We start from the raw sequence: 21,252 nt of genomic DNA, 5'->3' as shown, positions 1-21,252 counted from the left end.
CAGGAAGAGCCAGAAAAAAGTCTGCGCTGCCTGTTGTCAGGCTGCTGAACAAGGCCTATGCCTCATTCAGGCTTATTCCCCATTCAGCATTCTGACAGCAGCCGGATTGAAACTACACCAGTACCTGGTGGTGGAACTCTTGATACTGCGGTAGAGCCCCTTGCCCGGTCGCGGTCGTTGTAGGGGGTTGAACAGTCTGTGACTTGGGTGGTGCTTGTCCTTGATGATGCGCTTGGCTTTGAGCACGCACCGCTTTTTGTACAGTTCCTGGAGCGCTGGGAGCTCGATTCCCATTATCCGCTCTGCCGATCGCACTACTCGTTGTAGGCTGATCTTTTCTCGGGCAGTGCAGTTCCCGTACCAGGCCGTGACACAGCCTGTTAGGATGCCTTCGACAGAACTGTTGTAGTACAGCCTGAGGATGCGACGTCCTACTCCGAGCTTCTTCAGGCGGCGGAGCCAGTACAGTCGCTGCTGAGCCTTTTTCCTCACGTGTGTGGAGTGCGTCTCCCATTTGAGGTCCTCCTCGATGTGTACTCCGAGGAACTTGAACTCGCTGACCCTTTCCACTGCAGCACCGTCGATGAGGATGGGCGCATGGTCTCTCCGCGGCCTCCTGAAGTCCACGATCAGTTCTTTGGTCTTGTCGACGTTAAGAGAGAGGTTGTTCTCCCGGCACCAGCGTGCTAGTGATTTGATCTCCTCTCTGTAGTCAGACTCGTCGTTGTTGACGATTCGGCCTATCACTGTCGTGTCGTCCGCGTACTTTATGATGGTGTTGGAGACATGTGTGGCTATGCAGTCATACGTGTACAGGGAGTAGAGGAGGGGGCTCAGCACGCATCCCTGGGGTGCTCCGGTGTTGAGGGTCAGGGGGTCGGATGTGATGCTGCCCATTCTCACCACCTGATGTCGGTTGGACAAGAAGTCCTGTATCCAGTCGCACATGCTTGGGTGTAGCCCTAGGTCTCTGAGCTTTTTATCAAGTATTGCTGGGACAATGGTGTTGAATGCTGAGCTGTAGTCCACGAACAGCATACGTACATATTTGTCCTTCAGCAGCTTGTTGTCCATGTGCGAGAGGACGGTGTGGAGAGCCATGGCAATAGCGTCGTCGGTGGATCTGTTTTTGCGGTATGCATACTGCCACGGATCCAGCGAGGCAGGTAGCGTGGAGCTGATGTATTCCCTCACCAGTTTCTCGAAACACTTGCTGACGATCGGGGTGAGAGCAACAGGTCTCCAGTCGTTCAGGCATGTCACTTTGGCCTTTTTGGGAATGGGCACAATGGTTGACATTTTGAACCCTGCAGGGACCACAGCCAGGGAGAGGGAGAGGTTAAAGATGTCAGCGAAGACACCCGCCAGCTGGTCTGCACATGTCTTAAGGACCCGGCCTGGAATCCCATCAGGTCCGGCTGCCTTGTGGATGTTGACCCGTGTGAAGGCTGTACGCACTTCTCTCTCCGAGATGGTTAGAGGGTTGTCCTCTGCTGGTGCTGCTGATGGCCCCGCTTGGCTGCCGCGGTTGGAGCTGATCTCAAACCGGCCGTAGAAAGTGTTCAGTTCGTTGGGGAGGCAGGCAGGCGGGTTCACCTCGCTTCTGGTTCTTGTTTTGCAGTCTGTCAAGGTGTGTACCGCCTGCCATGTGCTCCTGATGTCGCCATTGCTGAGTTTGTCTTGCATCTTTTTTGTGTAGGCCTTTTTCGCCTTCCTGATGGCGCTGTTTAGGGCCGCGCGCGTCGTGTTGCGCGTTTCCACGTTGCCAGATTTGAAACCAGCATCCCGTTCATGCAGATGTGCACGTACTCCGCTGTCCATCCATGGTTTCTGATTGGGATAGATCCGAACTGTCTTTTTTGGGACTATGTCATCTATGCACTTACTGATAAAGCCAGTGACTGAGTCTGAGAGTTCGTTGATGTTATTCCCAGCGGCGTTCTTAAACATCCCCCAGTCAGTCTGGTAGAAGCAGGATTGTAGCATAGCGTCTGTGTCCTCAGACCAGATTCGGATTTCCTTCTCAACGACCGGCTCCCTTTTTAGCCTCTGTTTGTAGGCAGGTAGCAGCTGGATGGCGTCGTGGTCAGAGCTTCCTAGCGGTGGGCGTCGGAGGGCTTTGTATCCATCCTTGAAGGGCGTGTAGCAGTGGTCAAGAATATTGTCACCACGGGTACTGCAGGCGACATGCTGGTGGAATTTGGGAAAGACCTTTTTTAAGTCTGTCCGGTTGAAGTCGCCTAGGCAGATGACTGCGCAGTCCGGGTGGCGATTTTCTTGTGCACTGATCGCCTGGTGTAATTCCCTCATAGCTGTGTCCTTATTAGCTCCAGGATGAATGTAAACAACGGCTACAATCACAATGCTGAAGTCGCGTGGTAGGTAGAAAGGACGGCAGGCTATGATTAAAAGTTCAAGGTCTGGTGAGCAGTGACTATCTAGGATTTTAACATCTTTGCACCAGTTGTTGTTGATCAAGGCACAAACTCCCCCCCCACGTTGCTTACCGCTCAGTACAGGGTCTCTGTCCTTCCTATACGCGGTGAAGCCAGGAGGAGTGATAGAAGAATCAGATGCTAACTCCGTTAGCCACGTCTCTGTTAGCACCACAATGGACGTGTTCCTTCTCTCACTGTTATACTTTACGCGCGCTAGTAAGTCGTCCATAGTGGTCACAGTTCTTGATTCACACAGAGATCTAACGTTCGCTAGCAGGATTGAAGGCAGTGCAGGTTTATATCCACGTTTTGTTGTCCTTACGAGGAGACCTGCTCTTGTCCCTCGTCGCCACGGTCTTTTTCGTCGCCTCGGGTAACTTTCTGTTCCAGCCGGAACAAAGGGAACCCCTCCCCCCTCCCAGCCGAGTGGAAGGTTTTCGGCGAAAAAGTCCGGAATTCTGTGTGTAATCGCTGTTCTGATGTCCATAAGTGCTTGTCTGTCATAACTCCTTAGACACGCGACGGTGTAGGGAAAAAGGAGAAGGCTAAAAAATACTGAAAAGATGGAAAAAAGTTGCGATGTTACGGAGCGCGTACAGATGCGGCCGTCTTTCATGGCGCTCCCAGTCTCCTGGGTCCCAGTCTCCTATTGCACGGGCCTTATCCTGAAGGCACAAACGTGGCATCTTTCCATGGGGGCAGTGTTGCAGATTGGAGCATACACAAACTCAACAAAGTTGCAGAACCCATGCTCAGGTGTCAGTCACACACCTGTTACTGGAACCTGCTGGTAGGTGTGTACTGGCAGGTCGCTCAAAACGAGAGCGATTACCAACAGAAGCATACAGTAAAGGGGAATTTTGGCAAATTGTTTGGGGGCAATACCCACACATTTAGCGGTGTTGCTCATTCCACAAATGCCCGACCCTTACAAGCTGTACCTCGTTGTAAAGGTAACTAATCAACGAGAAAAAATTATACAAACACAATAAGTATTATTAAAGGGAAGAAATAATCGACCGAAGTTAAGTTTCCAAACTCTTTGTGTTATATGAAACACACACACACACACACACACACACACACACACACACACACACACACACACACACGATCTGGCCGTATGACAGATTCCAGAAAGGACAGATTCCCCTCAGTAATCAATAAAGCTCTGATAAAAAAGAAATGGATATTGGCGGATTCCAGAACAATCCTTTTACCTCGGCATTGGTGAGTGAGCAATTGTTCAGTAGAAAGGGCTATAATATCCATTCCAAGTTTGATTAGCCTTTGGTCGTGAGGTTAAACTAACTTCTTATTCTTATTACACCTGAGAGTAGGCTATTTACTTTATTAACGTTCGCTAGCGCTGATCTACAAGTTGTCAAGTGGGTGTGTCCCGCCGTGTTGTAAGCTTGTAGATTTGTCCATATTGAGGTTGCCTTTTATGTTCTTAAATGATTCTCCACGTGAACACGCCTCTGACTGTCAAACAAAAATGAGGAACACCTGCGATACACACATATCAAGGCTGTCCCCAGCGTTTTGTGAATCGCACACCGGTTTGTATTTATCGGATATACGCACCCCTTTAGTAACTTTACATAGGCTCTGTTTAGAAACAGCTTAGTGAATCAGGCCCATTGTGTTTCGGATGGCTTATTTTGTTCTTCTGGGTTTGTTTCTTGAGGCATTAAATGGTAAGAACTTAGAATGTGATATATTTGATTAAATAAAACCCTTTTAATGACCACAATTATTATTTTTCAGATTCAGGGCAAAGGGAGAAAAGTTGTCCTGCACCCAAACTTGAGGATGGGTTTGTCGTTCCTGACGAAGAGACTCATCTTCATGGAACAACAATCAGTTACAGGTGTGAGCAGGGGCGTAAACCAAATGTAGGGGGTTGGTGGGCAACAAGCAAATGTCACAATGGCACCTGGACACACACACCACAATGTATAGGTGAGTGTTCCATAACAATTATTAAATATAATAATTTGCTGTGTGTGTGTGTGTGTGTGTGTGTGTGTGTGTGTGTGTGTGTGTGTGTGTGTGTGTGTGTGTGTGTGTGTGTGTGTGTGCGCGCGCGTGCGTGCGCGCGCGCGCTTGCTATGTCCATGGTAACTCCAACTGTATTGTACATGATCTATGTTTGTTGAAATTAATGCTTTATAATTATAATAGCAGTGATCATATTTATCTGTCTGTCTGTCTGTCTGTCTATCTGTCTATTTTTCTTTCTAATACACAGCATATATTATATGGTGTGTACACTGTAGAGTATATGTATTGCGTGTGAGACCTCTGTAATAATGATTTATTATTAAAACTTTTTTTTTTTTTTTGCAGTGACCATATACACAAAGTGGCAATTTTACTTTATCAAATGCATTTTCTTCTCAGATGAAAATGATTGCCTTGGCCCAGAGATCCCCAATGCAGAATACACACCTGCTCGTGGGTTGTATGAGGATGGAAAACATAGTATTACCTGTAATGAAGGGTATACAGCCAGGGGTGATATTGCCAATGCTACATGTAGTGGTGGAAAGTGGACATCACTTCCAATCTGTGACAGTAAGGCTGTGACATGTTTTAAACTTAAATTGTTAAACAAAGATTAGTTGACGCATGAATATATAAAGTCCCTCTACTCGCAAAACAAAGTGCTTCAAACTTTACTATCCAAATGATTAATGTATCTGTTTACAGGGCACAGCAATGCATGTACAGAGCCTGATGAAATACCCCATGCAGTAATCATTGGTGGATACCAGAAAACATTTCGTGATGGGAAGAATGTATCATATGAATGTCAAAAAGGGTATTCTGTAGCAGCTGGCAAAAGCAAATCCATTTTATGCTCTTCCGGTCAGTGGATTGTGGCTGCACCATGTGTCAGTAAGTGTGCACATTTTCTAAATATAAGTGTATCTCTTTAAAAAGTTTGAGGAATTGGAAATTCATGGACAAAGCTAAATAAGTGTCAGGGACCCAAAAGCGGACAGACTCAGACTTTTAACAGGACTTTAATGTAGAGACAGCAGTACAGAATAAGGTCAACTGTTCAGTGAATGAACATCTAAACCCTGGAAACTTACAAATAAACAGACAGAACAAACCTAGGCAGATGAGCAGAGAAACACAGATGCATGGAACAGAATAACACAGTAATATAATCCCGCAGCGAGCACTAACAAAAGCAGGGTTTAAATAGTAGTTGAAATCCTTAACAGAATGTGTGCAGGTCTTTTGATTGGTTGAGCTGAAGAGTGGGTGTGACAACTAATCAAAGTAAATCGACAGGGCGGGGCCAAGACACATGTTGAAGGAGAAAATCAAGTCTGTGAGATACCGAGCATTTGGCTGGACTATCTATGGGCAATGTGCAAAATGATGGTAAAGTTGTTAGAAGGAGTGTCTATAATGTGAATTCCTTACTCTCAAGACGGCAAACGGGTGACTTCTTGGGACGGATTTGATCAAACGTGTGACTGGAAGGGGGTACCCTCGACGGCACATGTTGACTAGGGGGATATGAGTTACGATTCTGTCCCTATTGAGACATTAACTCGAACGGCGCTGAGTTGGCTGAAGCGGACGCTCGGCACGACGACTTGCTCGCTCTGCGGTAACTTTCATGGCTTAAGTCTGCTTTGGACAGCACGCCTCTGTCGTTTTAACAGTTTTTTAGCTGACCCTTTTAAGTCTTGGGTTTGAGAACGGCACTTACGCATTCCTGGAGTGTGGAAGTGCCCGGGACGGCAACTGTTGACTGGAAGGGGTATCCCCGATTTGAAGTTGTTCGGTCAGACGGTTCTTGAGTTACGTGACCTACAGTCACGCAGACACGCACACATAGATTTCACACATTTATATTTAGATATCCTGAACCAAAGAAGTTAGCTGAACAACGAGCTTGACAAGATACATTTTAAATACTTATCTGCAGTGGCTATTTTTGAATTAGACTATTATTGATATAAATGAATCTAAGATTCTAGGAGGATTTTTGGGTTGCATGTTATCAACTTACATTTCTGGGCTCTGGTTAGGCGATGCAACATGTTGTGAGCTTGTAGATCTACTATGTTCAATCTACAACAGTGTTGAACCCCCAAACACATATGAACGTGCTTTGTCAGTAATGCACAGGGCCTTAGCACATTCAAATCATAACTACAATACACTAAAAGAATGGTCTAATGTTCTTGACTCAAGAATTAGAACAGCTCTGACCTTTACAAAATCTGAATACCACACTGAACAGATCATCTTGCTTCCAACATAATAGCCTATAATGTCTGAATCTCTAATTTACACAACTATTTATTGAAAAGCTAGAATGACTGGATATGATAGTATACAACCAAACACATTGCCTTAATATTGAAAGGTGATGAAATAGGTTAATACATAGTAAATAGGCAACATAAATTGCTGATTGTATCAATAATTTTAAGTAATAGGGAAACAGAAAAGAACATGGCCGCCCGCGTCCATTTGTTCAACGGAGAAGTGGACTTGGTTCCACTTGCTCGATTCTTTGAGGCACAAAGAATTTCAGCTATTTTCATGTCTTCAGCCACTGACTCATCTTTTTTTCCCCCAGTAATATCATGTGGTTTTCCAGGCGAAGCTGAGTTTGCAGCTCTCTCTTTTGTAAAGGGACGCAATTTTAACTTTGGGTCAGAAGTTGAGTATAAATGCAGAAAAGGGTACGATGACATAATTATATTGCTTCCTATGCATATTTTTGTTTCTCTGTCTCTTTCTCTTTTGACCGTTCCATTAAACTGCATGACATTGAACATTGAGCAATATCACTTAAGTTTGGTTTCAAGGATTAAGGTTTATGTGTCTTTAGGCTACTCATACATGTTCAAACAGTGAATTGTAAGTGTGTGGTACTGTGCTACTGTACATCAACATAACAATTATAGTGAAAATAAAGATAAAAGAAAAAAATGTAATAAGATAAGAAAAAGCCTAGTGAAGAATTACTATAGCAGCATAACAGAATCAAATGTGCAGTAGCCTGCCTGCCATTACCATGCATAGAGATACCTTCAATAGCTGCAATAGCAACATCAACTTATATAAACATATATAGACTTGTTTGAATTAAGGAATGGGCATTGACATTGACAATTTATTCATTTTAGTTACCAAATGATGAGCGGGATCAATAAACGCAGCTGCACACAAAATGGGTGGGATGGTGTTGTCCCAGTCTGTAAGGGTAAGAGCAAATACATATGAACCTGTAGACTAAAACTATGACAAATTGTTTTTGTTGACTATCTTTTTTCACTGAAAAAAGATTAGTCATCATTAAGCTATGATGACTAAAACTATGAATAAATATAGTGACAATTTTGTCAACAGACAAAAACTAGACTAAAATCTTGTACCAGAATGGCCTGCCAAAATATATTTTAGTTAATCAACTGCAGATTTAGTTTACTAAAACTAGACTAAAACTAAAACATTTCAGATGACTTAAATATGACAAAAACTAAATAATTGTATTCAAAAGCCTCATTTACCAATAGATTCGTAAGTTTTCTTCTTAATTTCTTCTTGTGAATTCCTAAGAGAAGTCGAGTCAGATTCATGAAACGTTCTTAAAAGGCAGAATTGTTCGTAACTATGTTCTCATGATGATGAATCCCAATCCTTGTAACTTGAAGGGGTGTGCCAGTTAATCCCAATTATCATAGGTAGACGCCCCACATATCCCAATTACCATAGGGAGCCGCTCCACCAATCCCCATATAAGGCATGATTGCATGGCACTGCCTGCAGTCACACCTGTGTGTGATTTCTGCACACAGAAATCACAGGAAATCACACACGAGAATTAAGTCAAGAATGCCTAAAGTCCATCAGCACGGTGTGGTGTTGTACGAACACACAGGACGCTCTGACACACGTTCAACAGGGTATATCACTAGACTGATTTATTACCAGGTGCCAATCATTCACAACTCACGCATACCGGCGTGCGCATGCGCATGCGCATGCGCATAGCAGACTTGGTATAATATAAGCATGTTCAAATCACTTTATGTGACACCTCCCCTCTTAAGTAAAGAAACCTCTTTTTTGTTTTCAAAGGCAATATCTTTTCAAAACATTCAACCTTCATCAAAATTTACATCAGCTGTAAACATTTCAGTGCAAAACCTAACTAGGGGAGTGGGTAAACTACCACAACCCCTCGAGAGAGGAGGCAGGGATTATTCTGCCCTTATGCCATCCATCTCTATCTAACTATCATAACGACTGTTAGGCTTCACCACTCTTCCGCTCCTGGTGACAACAGGACCTCCAGGCCCTGCTGCTGGGTGGCTGCTGACAGGCTGTGCAGTGTACAGTACCGGAAGTACTGGACCGGGGTGTACTGGTGAATAAGGTGCTGGTTCTGGCGGGACCGCTGGCAGCTCTGAGTCTGCTGGAGTCTCTCTGTTGACCAGCTGGATGTTCCTGCGGTTCCGTGGGCGTGTCTGCAACGTGAACGACCGTGGCGTCGCTTCCTCGCGCTGCACCACCGCTGTTGTCGCCCACGTTTTCTCTCCGTCGATTTTAAGACGAACTCGATCACCACAGGTAAGAGGCGGGAGTGGCCTTGTTGAGTACCTGCGGTTGTAAAACTTCTCGTAGGACCGCTTGGCTTGCTTGTCGTTGCTCCTGACCTTTTCCAGGTCAGGCCAGGCAGGTTTCAGATTCTCCATGAGGGTCGGCAGGGTTGTACACAGGTTCCGGCCCATCATGAGCTTGGCAGGGCTCTCCTTTGTTGGCTCTGTAGGTGTTGAGCGATAACACAGGAGTGCCAGGTGAGGGTCACCCTGCTTGAGGATGGCTTTGGCTGCCTGAACCGCGCGTTCAGCCATGCCGTTCGACTGGGGACAATAGGGACTGGACGTGACATGTTGGAAATCGAACTCTGCCGCAAACCTCTTGAACAGCTCTGCAGAGAACTGAGGCCTGTTGTCCGTTCGGACCTCCGTGTTTTTTTCAGCTTCCCAATGACTGTTTCACAGTTTGTCTTTGGCAGATTGAGAATTTCCAGCCATCTGGAGAAGTAGTCAATTATGACAAGGTACTGTCGGCCTTTGTACTCACAGAGATCAGCTGCGATTATCTGCCAAGGCAGCTCCGGCAGTGGTGTAGTGATTAAGGGCTCCTTGCGCTGACTGGGTCGGTTGATGTTGCAGTGTCGACATGACTGTGTGAGTTATTTCACGTCATTTCCAATACCTGGCCACCATATGGCATCATTGTAGCGCTGTCTACATTTTGTCAGCCCCTGGTGACCCTGGTGGATCTTTTGGACCATGTCGTCACGCATGCTGCACGGGACAACAATCTGGTTGCCATGCCTCAGGTCAGTGTGCTCACTCAGTGTTCCACGCTCGTGGAAGTATGGCTTCGCCAATATGGCTACGCTTTTGATGTGACCTGGCCAGCCGCTCTTTATGTAGCTAAGGACACACTGGAGCTCACTGTCCATCTCTGTTTGCTCTTTGATCTGTTCCACGACCGGCCTCCTGACTCCTACGCTCTCCTCTATGCATTAACGTATGCCTGGACCTCATTTTCCAGGCTGTCCGGTTCTGTGCTCTGTAGCGGTTGCCGTGACAGTGCATCAGCGGCGACGAGGTTCTTCCCCGGGACATACACAGCTACAGGTTTGAACTTCATCAGTCTGATGAGGAGACGCTGGCAGCGGAGGGGTGTCGTATCCATTCATTGATCAATGAGACCAATGGCTTATGGTCTGTGTATAACTTGTATGACTCTAGGCCACACAGGTACTGGTAGAAACGTTCAGATGCCCACACGCCCGCCAGACATTCTTTCTCGATCTGGGCGTATCTTCGTTCAGCATCAGATAGAGTACGGGAGCAGAATGCCACGGGCTTCAGTGTCCCATCATGCTCCTGCATCAGTAAGCCTCCCAGGCCATAGCTGCTTGCATCGGCACTGACGACGGTGGGCCTCTGGGGGTCAAAGTAGACTAAAGCTGGTGCTGAGGAGATCAGTGATTTCACCTCAGTGAATGCTCTTTCTTGTTGAGGACCCCAGACCCATTCTCTGTCAGACTTTAGCAGTTCATTCAATGGCTGTTGTAGACAGGTTTGACAGGTAGCGACCTAATGTAGGTTACCATTCCTAGGAACCGTCTGAGTTCTGGAACGTTCGTTGGGGCGCTCATGTCTCTGATAGCAGCAACTCTTGCTGGGTTTGGTTTAATGCCATCTTTGCTTACCACCTGCCCAAAAAGTCTAATTTTGTTTGAGACATTTTACACTTCTCTTTGTTGAGCTTGAGGCCAGACTTTTCATGAGTCTCATGTCATGCTGCTGTGCGGTTTCTCCAAAAACCAGGATGTCATCCATGTAAACTATTACGCCTTCATGCCCTTGTAGCAGCTCCGACATTTTCCTCTGAAATATTTCGGGCGCTGAAGTGATGCCGAAAGGCAGCCTTTTAAAGCAGATAAACGTAGTCAGCAGGGCACAGACCTCCTTCAAGGGGATCTGCCAGAATCCGCTGGCCGCATCCAGGCTTGTGAACACTGTACTACCTGCTAGCTTGGGGAGAAGGTCATCAATAGTAGGCAGGATGAACTTTTCTCATTCAACACACTCGTTCAGCCTCTTCAAGTCAACACATATTCTGATTTTGTTGTTTCTCTTTATAACTGGGACCATAGGTGCACACCATTGCGTTGGCTGTGTTACCTCCTGTATGATGCCCAGTGACTCCATCCGTTTCAATTCTTCCTCCACTTTGGGTAACAGTGGAACAGGGACTCGTCGTGGTGTGGCTATACTGTAGGGTTTGGCCCCCTCTTTAAGCACAATCCCCACAGGATCTCCCTTTAATGTGCCCAGCTCACCAAACACACTCACTTCATTCAGCCGTTTGATCAGGCCTAATTTGGTGGCCACTGCTCGGCCAGGCAGGTTTTCACCACATGACTTGACTACCACCACTCTGAAGTGACAGTCACGCAGCTTGTTCTGCACCTCAGCCTTGATTTTGGCTAAAAACTGCCCTTTTGTGGTCACAGTGCCGCCTGGGCTTCCAAGTGTTGTTTTTACAGGTTTAAGCTGGGGCTTTTTGGCTAGGCTATTATATGTAGCTTCTGTGATCACTGACGTGTCAGCCCCTGAGTCAATTTTAAATGTCACTGGAGTATTAGCAATGTTCAGTGTAGAGTGCCATGGTGGCTCATCCTCAGTAATGACCTCATTCACTTTTGTGTGATGCTCAGTGAGTGACCCCAGGAAGACAGACCCCTCTTCATCACTCTCACTACCGTGGTCATTTACTGTAACCTCCCGCACACTCTTTGAATAACATGCTACTGCAAAGTGTCCCATTTTCTTACATTTGTTGCATTTTTTCCTTTAGCTGAGCACTGGTCTGGATCACTTTGTTGTTCCCTGTGACATCTTCCACAGTTTCCTTTAGCTTTTTCGTTTTTCTGTCTGTGTGCTTTAGCTCCACTTGCACCATAGTCTCTCCTCCCCTTCTGTCTGAAGGTTTTGACTTCATCTACATTATCTGATGAGCCTTGGTTCTGTCCTTTAATTAGCTCATAATGCCTTGCCATTTCTATTGCACTACGCAGCGTTAGATTATCCTTCATTTGTAGCTTTTGAGTCAGTGGCTTATCACGGATCCCAATGACTATCTTCTTCATCTTTTAGGGCTCCAAACTCGCAGTTTTCTGCTAACTCATAGAGCTGCCTAATAAAGGCTTCCGGACCACGCTTTCACCAGCATGCTGTGCTCTTGAGTGAAACTTAGCCCTCTCGAATATGACGTCACGTTTCGGGATGAAATGTGCGTCAAACTTAAGCACCGGGGCATATTTATCTGCATCGGCTGCATCCGTGAAAGTGAAATATTTAAATATGTGCTCAGCCTCTGCTCCCATGGAGTATATTAAGGCACTAACCTGTACTACTTCTTCCTCCTCCTCGCTGAGCTTGGTTGCAACTCTGTACCGGGAAAATCTTTGCTTCCAGTCTGGCCAGGTTGCCGGCTTGGTCAAATCCAGCTGATCCGGAGGGAAAAACGTCACCATGGCGATGCACACACACGTTCAGATGACTCAAAGTTACTCTTCTTTTTCTTTTTTCCTCACTTTTATGTTCGCTTCTGACACCATGTGGCGTTTTCATACGCTCATAATCATTTTAGATTAGAACACACAGGACGCTCTGACACACGTTCAACAGGGTATATCACTAGATTGATTTATTACCAGGTGCCAATCATTCACAACTCACGCATACCGGCACGCGCATGCGCATAGCAGAGCAGACCTGGCATATATAAGCATGTTCAAATCGCTTTACGTGACAAGCGGTACAAACTGGACAGACACGGACAGCACGCCACGCACACAGGGAGCACCTCCGCTTGCAAGGAGATCAGGTCGGGGGTGAGGAGCAATGAGCACCTGCAGTCAGACTGAGTCAGGACAAACATAAGGTTTTGCCAAGCGCAAAGAGGATACACAGTTAACACACATAGTCACATACAGTACCTTAAACGAGACGCTCACGCACGCAACCCACGACGAGGCAGACGGACAAACGCCAACTAACTAGCGGCCGTGTACAGCTGCCTATTAATCAGCCTGGTGATTACGGGGGCGTTGCGTTGCTAGGGGCAACCAGCGAAAGCTCAACCCACTACATAATATGCATTTATTAGCAGTTATCTATGCTCTATAATTAACAGTTTAACTATCATGTGTGTTTTGCATTACCTGGTCTAAAGTGAAACAATGCTTTATTAAGGTTAGTACATCCGTTATTATGAACTTAGCAGTCTTTTGACAGCCACCCATCTGTAATGAGCTACATTTTGTCAAGTATTATCAGATGTGAATAAAATAATTATATATGAATACAATGTTTTGCATTGAAGTACAAAAACACATTTTGAGACTGCTCTCTATATATTTATTTACAAACATGTTACGAACAGTCTATAACACAGGCATTTGAGGGGGGGAGTCAAATGACATTATAAAATTTCTATTGATCTAAAATATTTCTACTATCAGGGCATACATTCATGAATATAAAAATAGTGTTTAGTTGTCAAAAAAACACATTATGTGATTTTTTTTTTGTGTGAAAAATACACCAGTGAAAGTTAATTGTGTAATTAAACAAGCTGCACAGTATGACTTTAATATGCTTTTTTCTCTTAGATGAAAATGGTTGCCTTGACCCAGAGATCACCAACGCAGAATATAATACCAGTCCTGTCGGGTGGTATAAAGATGGAGCAAATATTGCCATTACATGTGCAGAAAGGTATGAATCCAGAGATGGTATTACCACTGCTACATGTAGACATGGAATCTGGACATCATCTCCAATCTGTGACGGTAATTAATACGTTTATGTCTTATTTTACAATATGTCACACCTGTGACATATTTCCAAGCAACCTACTTCTCTCCTCTCCAGTCCCATGCCAACATGCATTTCATCAAATAAAATAAAATGGTAATAAAGCAATCTGCATAAGAACGGTAGGTATTTCTACATACATATTAGGAAGCATGTTGTTGATAAAAAAGTATAGACAAGCAATAATTGCAGACACTATTGAATGATTGCCTCTATGGCCATTTGAAGTGTTAAACACTGCTGTAGTGCCCCAATTTAGTTTTAGGGGTTCTCAAACTTTTTTGGCCCAGGTACCCCTTGGAGGGGAGATTTTTTTCCATGTACCCCCTCTGAAATGTATAAGGACTCTTAATCACAGCTCATTACATCTTATCACCCAATGACACTTGCTAAGATTATTATAATTTTCTTTTTTTTTAGGAAAAAGTTGTCACTCATATAGATTTTAGATATAGATTTTCCGGAATCAGTTCGGTGACAAGGCTGTGATAACCTGCAATGATGGGTTATTGATGACTTGATGCTTTCATCAGTCTGGTTTCTGTTTCATAATCTTGATCAATGACATTTCAGAAGTTCATGGTTGATTATTATTAGGCGATTAGAAGATTTTTTTGTAACCCTTTTTTCACCCGGTGCCAATTATCTAAGTGATCCTGGGCGCTACACTCCACCCACCAGCCTAGGGAGCCCAGGGCCAAGCACATGCCATTGCCTCCTTCAATGCATAAGAGCCAAATTACCTTCTTATCACCTGACAGGTCCCAGGTAGGACGTAGCGCGTGGAAGGAACTCGTTATTCCAACCAGTTCCCTCCATCAGCCCCGGCTGTCATGGGGGAGGCGCTATAGCAACCAGGATTACTACATGTTTTTGTGAGGGTATTAACTACCCTAGGAGACACGGGGAGAACACAGAGTAGGCCCTTTCACCAACTCCACCTAGGGTATGGGCACTGATGAGGAGGAGAAGACACGCCCCCAGCACCCACAGCGTCCCCGGCGGGAATCAAACCCAGGACCTTCTAGCTGTGAGGTGACAGCGCTATCGACTGCGTCACCATGCCCCCTATACAGCAACCGTTCTTAAGAGGAAATTTCTTCTTAGGGCGGTTTCACACTATGGTCCCGGGTGCGCACCCCGGACCACATGGCAGATGTTGTGGTAGTGTGAACGTAGCGAACCGTTCCCCGTAACGCATCACCGTACCGTACCCGAAACCACCTGGGGAGGTAGTCTTGGGTCCGATTGCTGCGGAGTCGGGAACGGAACGCGGCAGTGTGAATCCATCCGTACCAAGAGAAGGAAGTGGACTGCTAATCATATATCATTTATATATTTTTTATAATGACGCATTATTTTAGCTGGGTTATACCTTCTCATAGTTCTACTTGAATGTTGACAAGAAATAATAATCCTGCTAGTGTTTGAGTAGCGCGAGCCGTGAAAAATAATAAACAAAAACATGTGTGGCGAACGTATTTATAAGGATAAATACACCAAGGATTAGTCCGTGACGTCTACTGCTAAAATACCAAGGATGCGTCTGTGACGCCAATATCATATTAACAGACGACGTTACATTTCGAGGTTTCAAAGACCAGTGCACACACTGCTTTGGTTGTGTATTGTTGATCTGTTGTTATTATAACTCAAGACAACGTCAGGAACACAGTCAAACTTTATTATTGACTCTAGAGTGACTTTTCTTCTGTGAATGACATTCTCTCTTCCAAAGCCCCATAGTCCACAGCGCCCCCATGAGGCACATATTTACCATTACTGTTAAATGAAATGGTCTCGAGTCTTGGCCAGTGTGAATGCTGGCCAGCCAAGCGTACTCGGGAACGGTTTGATTCAATCGGACCCAGTGTGAATCCGCCCTTAGACCCACTTAAAGGGATATTTCACTTTCGAAAACATTTTGGGTCATTTTATCGTCTACATGGGCTTTTGGGAGCACCACGGACAGTTTTGCTTGATTCAGTATTTAGATATTTGATATTCATTTTATCAGACACGCCTCCTTCCTATACAACCCCATTGTAACTTCAAACTCCAACTTTTAACCATGTTAGATTCATCGGAAACACCCGTCCTTGGTTCTGGTGACTGATATTGTCCTTCTAATACGTGAGGAGACCGTGTTTTTTCAATTACTTTTTTCATTTATTTTTAATATTATTTTCGAACACATTGGGTGCCAAAACCGTGAATCTCCGGTTCTGCAAAGACGCACGTTGAGTGCCATAACCAGAGATCTCCGTGAGGCTATTTTTTTTCCACAAGGGGCGGGCTGGCGCAACTTTGGAATCACCCACGGTGCCTCTTAAATGAAAGGGACAGATGGATCACTGTGCCAAAAAAAAGTCCCTTCCGTCCGCTCCTATTCTATCTCCTTGATAAAAACATCCGGATCTCCTTAACTTTTTACAGTGGTGAAAAAGGAGCCATTTTCGATGCGCGATCACTCCGCAGCACGGTGTGTGTACGGTGTGTGTACTGCATTAAAAAGAAGGAAGCATTATACGTGTCATAGAACATCTACAGTACTAGCAGCAGATATCAAACATGTACGTTTGTGCACATACTGTATAGTGCCAGTAATTCATTCTAAGTTGTACAACGACGTTGTGCGCCGAAAATAATAGATCTATAAGCTCACAACTCTGCACGATGGGACGTGTGGTGAGCTTGTAGATCTGTCATTTTCGGCACACGACGCCGGTGGTACGACGAAGTAAATCAGGCTCAAAGAGGAAAAGTGTCTGAATCTCACACAAGACTGAACAATTTTATCATCATAGAGTTCAAAAACTGTGCAATTCTGGTATTATCGTGTTTGTTTCTGTATCTCACTCTTTTCCTTGCAGCATGTGGCAAACTTACGGGTATCAGTGAACCCATCACCATCAAGACCTCTGGTGATGTTCAAGGTTCATGGATGACGGACCCCCAGGCCCTCAAGGGAGATACGAGGGTAAGTACCCCTGTGATTTACCTCTGCAGGCCGCCTGATTTAGTTTGGAAGGTCTAAGCATCTGCTGCCTCGAATGACCCGGCTTTCATTACTGAACACATTAAAATGCTAATGCACAATAATAAATCTGTATGGCTCATAGAAGAGCCAAGGCTGCCCAGTGAGTAATGCAAGGAAGGCTGCCACCAGCAGAGAGGGCTTTGGATGTTAAACACCCTAAATATGACCGCAGTCATATGGTCAACACATGCTGTGTACACACACCGCACATTCCTTAGGTCTAGGAAATCAAATCTATGCCAATCAAGTTATTGTCACACCAATAAGTGATTTTGGGCAGATTTTGGGCAAGAAAATAAAATAAAAAGTTAAAGCTCTATTTTCCAATTGGTATCCTAATCTGAAAATGTTTTTTTTTGTTTATTAAAGAGCTGGAGAGACGGGGGAACAAGGCTCTCTACAGCAACAACATGAATAGCGATTACTAGAGCTATTTACACTTAATCACATTTAATCAATCCATCCTCTGTGACGCATTCGTTCCATATGAAGTTATGGTTTCCATAGTAATTAGCATCATCTTGTCCCCCAGCTAAGTACACTGTGAAAACAGAAGCAGGGCAATTAATTGGGCAATGAAAGTGATTCAACAGCATGGAAAGACTGAGAGTCAGTGAGGAGAAAAGTGAGTCAAACTGATCAAAGCAGACATGTCTAATGACTGTCCGTCTTTTCATGTCTGGATTGCCTTAGATTTGTTTCATCTACAATTTAGGCATTTATCAGATGCTCTTAGTCTTATCCAGTGTGATTTACAATAAGGAAGGCAAACACATCAAATGCAGAGAGACAGTGACCTAAATAACAATCTGTTCATTGAAACTATAGGATACCAGCTAAACAATGAAACTATGTCTAAATAATATGCCATCTGAATTACATGCTTAACATTTGCGGTCAAGAAAAACAAACCTAAGAAACAAAAACATGATGAGACCAGATTACGGCCGGGATCTAAATCATTTTTCACTGTATGTCAATTACAGTGTGTGCAGGTAGGGGGGTGGGGGGGGGTTCAGGATGTAGATGTGTGTCCAACTCCCACTGAGATGGAGGAAATAGTTGAACCGCCAACAAATTGGCAGTGAGATGTTTATGCTCTCAGCCCATCACTGCAGGGTGCCAGAAGGGGATGGACGGGGGCATTAGGTTGGTGTTCGAGGGAAGCTCAGATAGGCCTTTTATCTGGAATGATGAGCATTACCCCTGTGGGGCGTGACCCGTCCCACCCTGTGGCTGTCATCCTGTGGCTTTCTGCAGTCAGAAACAGCCTAGATCTCAGTTTGAGGCTGCCCCTCCCGGAGATGCCAGCTCTGACTTAATTAGGTACCTTGTTGACAGCCTGATTTGATTTAGATTGCAGGGTTATGGGTGATCTGCATACATAATGTAGATGTTCAGAAAGGTACGCTGAGGACTCGTGGTGATGAGAGATTTTTTACCTCTGCAGTCTGTGCAGTACTGTATGTTGTTGTTGTTTTTACAGTTAAACAGTGGTTCTCAAACATTCTCATGTCAAATTGATGTTGTATTTGAAAAGATTCCGACCCCCATAAAAGAAGATTTGTGTTCTTTTTTTCCCCTTCCAAAAATAGCTGATCTACAAGCTTTTCTAATTAAAACATTTACATTTCAAAATGTGTCTAATATAATCGTCTCACAGCATGTCACATTGTGACATGTTGTGAGCTTGTAAATACGCTAATTGGGGACCCCTGGAGACCCCCTCAAGGACCGCATTTTGAGAACCACGGCAGTAAAACACTCTGTTCCTACTTTATTTTCACTCTCTCTCTCTCCCTCCTCGTCCCCTTCAGGTGTGGTACATGGAGGGCTACCACAACAACCGCTTCGTGCGCGAGTACAAGTCCATGCAGGACTTCATGACGACGGACAACTTCACGTCACATCGCCTGCCCCATGAGTGGTACGGCACGGGCCAGGTGGTCTACAACGGCTCCATCTACTTCAACAAGTTCCAGAGCAACGTGATCATCAAGTTCGACTTCCGCACCTCCTCCATCAGCAAGTCCCGGCAGCTGGACTACGCCGGCTTCAGCAACACCTACCAATACGCCTGGGGCGGCTACTCCGACATCGACCTGATGGTGGACGAGGGCGGCCTGTGGGCGGTGTACGCCACCAACCAGAACGCCGGGAACATCGTGATCAGCAAGCTGAACCCCAACACGCTGCAGATCGTCAAGAGCTGGACCACCAACCACCCCAAGACGAGCGCCGGCGACTCCTTCATGATCTGCGGCACGCTCTACGTCACCAACGGCTACTCCGGCGGCACCAAGGTCTCCTACGCTTACTCCACCAACTCCTCCACCTACGAGTACATCGACATTGCCCTCCAGAACAAGTACTCGTACATCTCCATGCTGGACTACAACCCGCGTGACCGTGCCCTCTACGCCTGGAACCATGGCCACCAGGTCCTCTACAATGTCACGCTGTTCCACGTCATCCGCTCCGAGGAACTGTAACCACGGAAACGAGCGGAGTAGACGTGATACACCGTACACACACATATCGTTTGTGTAGAGAGCTCCCTATATACGAAAAATATAACTGAAATAAAAAAGACGGGACGACTTTTATCTAGTTCATATCTCTCTGAAGAACGAAAAAATATAATTATAGAATGTATTAAGCAATGTATTCCGGAAACCTGGCCCTCTCCTATCGTCTACTCAAATCATCTGCCTGTAGTTGAGAGCGCTCCTTTAGAGGATGATGCTTTTTCATGTCATATACCCCCCCCCCCCCCCCCCAACCTACCGCTAGTGAAGGATAATGCTGTTTCAATGTACTCCCCCCCCTCCCTCCCCCTGCAGAGGACAATGGTACTTCACTCTTTTGCGCTTTGCTGGAAATGTGTTGTATCTGAGATGAGATAGTTAATGATTCGTGTCAATAAACCAGATAAACCTGATTCTGAGGTTCTTGTAACGTTCTAACCAATCTTCCATGTCCCCCCCAGTTGTTCTAAACCACTGTTTCTCAAACGCCGGGTTCCGGGGACCACCAGGGGTCCAAATGGACTCTTATAACTTGTAACTGAAGTGGGTTCCATTTGTACACTCTCAGAATTAAATGTACACTGATGACTTTGCAGTGTAGATTGTGATCCCAGAGATAAACTTCTAAATCCATGGCCTGATGCGTATCAAACTGTGTGTCCTTGACATAAAAAGAAAAGGCTGAGCATCATTGTACTGAATGTCACGTCAGCCTCAGATTCTGAAATTATTTTATACTATTTCACAGTGGTGTAAAGTAACTAAGTACATTTACTCAAGTACTGTACTTAAGTACAATGTTGAGGTATTTTTACTTTACTGGAGTATTTCACATTTTCAGTATTTTTACTTCTACTCAACTACATCTCAGAGGCAAATATTGCGCTTTTACATGTACTTCACTACAATTATTTGAAAACTTTAGTTACTAGTTACTTTGTAGATTTGTATTATTATTACAAAACATGCAATAACCACTTCAGCCCTTAAGGCTATTTGAAAATAGCCGATCGACGCGTTGTGACCTACTGTAGTAGAACGGCTATTTTCAAAGCATTTTTATAGATTTGTAAACTTGTGAAATGGGACATTCTGCAAAATTAGTACTTTTACTTTCAGTAGTTAAGTATATTTTAATGCCAATACTTTTGTACTTTTACTCAAGTAATTGTTTGATTACCGTACTTTTTCCACCACTGCTAGTGCAGTATCGATATCAGTACGAGTTGTCAGAGGGTACTATGTAATAGTAATAGTAATAGTAATAGCAATAGTAATAGTAATAGTAATAGTACCCTTGGATGGACGGTTCTCATGATGTGTAGACACACATACACACTCAATCTTTGTGGTATTTATAGATGTAAAAAAAACAAAACCTGCTTTAATGATGTGTCATAACAACTTTAAACAACATCTATACAAACCACTGGCAGTTTTCAGACTGCTTCATCAAAGTACAGCAGACACTACTTCTGTGTTGTCATCAAAGTACAACAGACACTACTTCTGTGTTGTTATCAAAGTACAGCAGACACTACTTCTGTGTTGTTATCAAAGTACAGCAGACACTACTTCTGTGTTGTTATCAAAGTACAGCAGACACTACTTCTGTGTTGTTATCAAAGTACAACAGACACTGCTTCTGTGTTGTCATCAAAGTACAGCAGACACTACTTCTGTGTTGTCATCAAAGTACAGCAGACACTACTTCTGTGTTGTCATCAAAGTACAGCAGACACTACTTCTGTGTTGTCATCAAAGTACAGCAGACACTACTTCTGTGTTGTCAT

General features: G+C 44.7%; 1 protein-coding gene across 1 annotated transcript; it reads left to right on the top strand.

The window, feature by feature from the left end:
- Positions 1-16,567: 16,567 nt before the first annotated feature.
- Positions 16,568-19,423, top strand: LOC308086832 (noelin-like; the record flags this gene model as incomplete). Its single annotated transcript, XM_080430477.1, has 3 exons — positions 16,568-16,574; positions 16,765-16,871; positions 18,749-19,423. 3 exons carry the CDS (start codon positions 16,568-16,570, stop codon positions 19,421-19,423), a joined length of 789 nt encoding a protein of 262 aa, XP_080286603.1.
- Positions 19,424-21,252: the final 1,829 nt, after the last annotated feature.

The sequence above is a fragment of the Gymnoscopelus braueri genome, assembly GCF_963280865.1.
Source record: "Gymnoscopelus braueri genome assembly, chromosome: 6".
Lineage (NCBI taxonomy): Eukaryota > Metazoa > Chordata > Actinopteri > Myctophiformes > Myctophidae > Gymnoscopelus > Gymnoscopelus braueri.
This window is presented reverse-complemented; position numbering and strand designations above follow the sequence as displayed.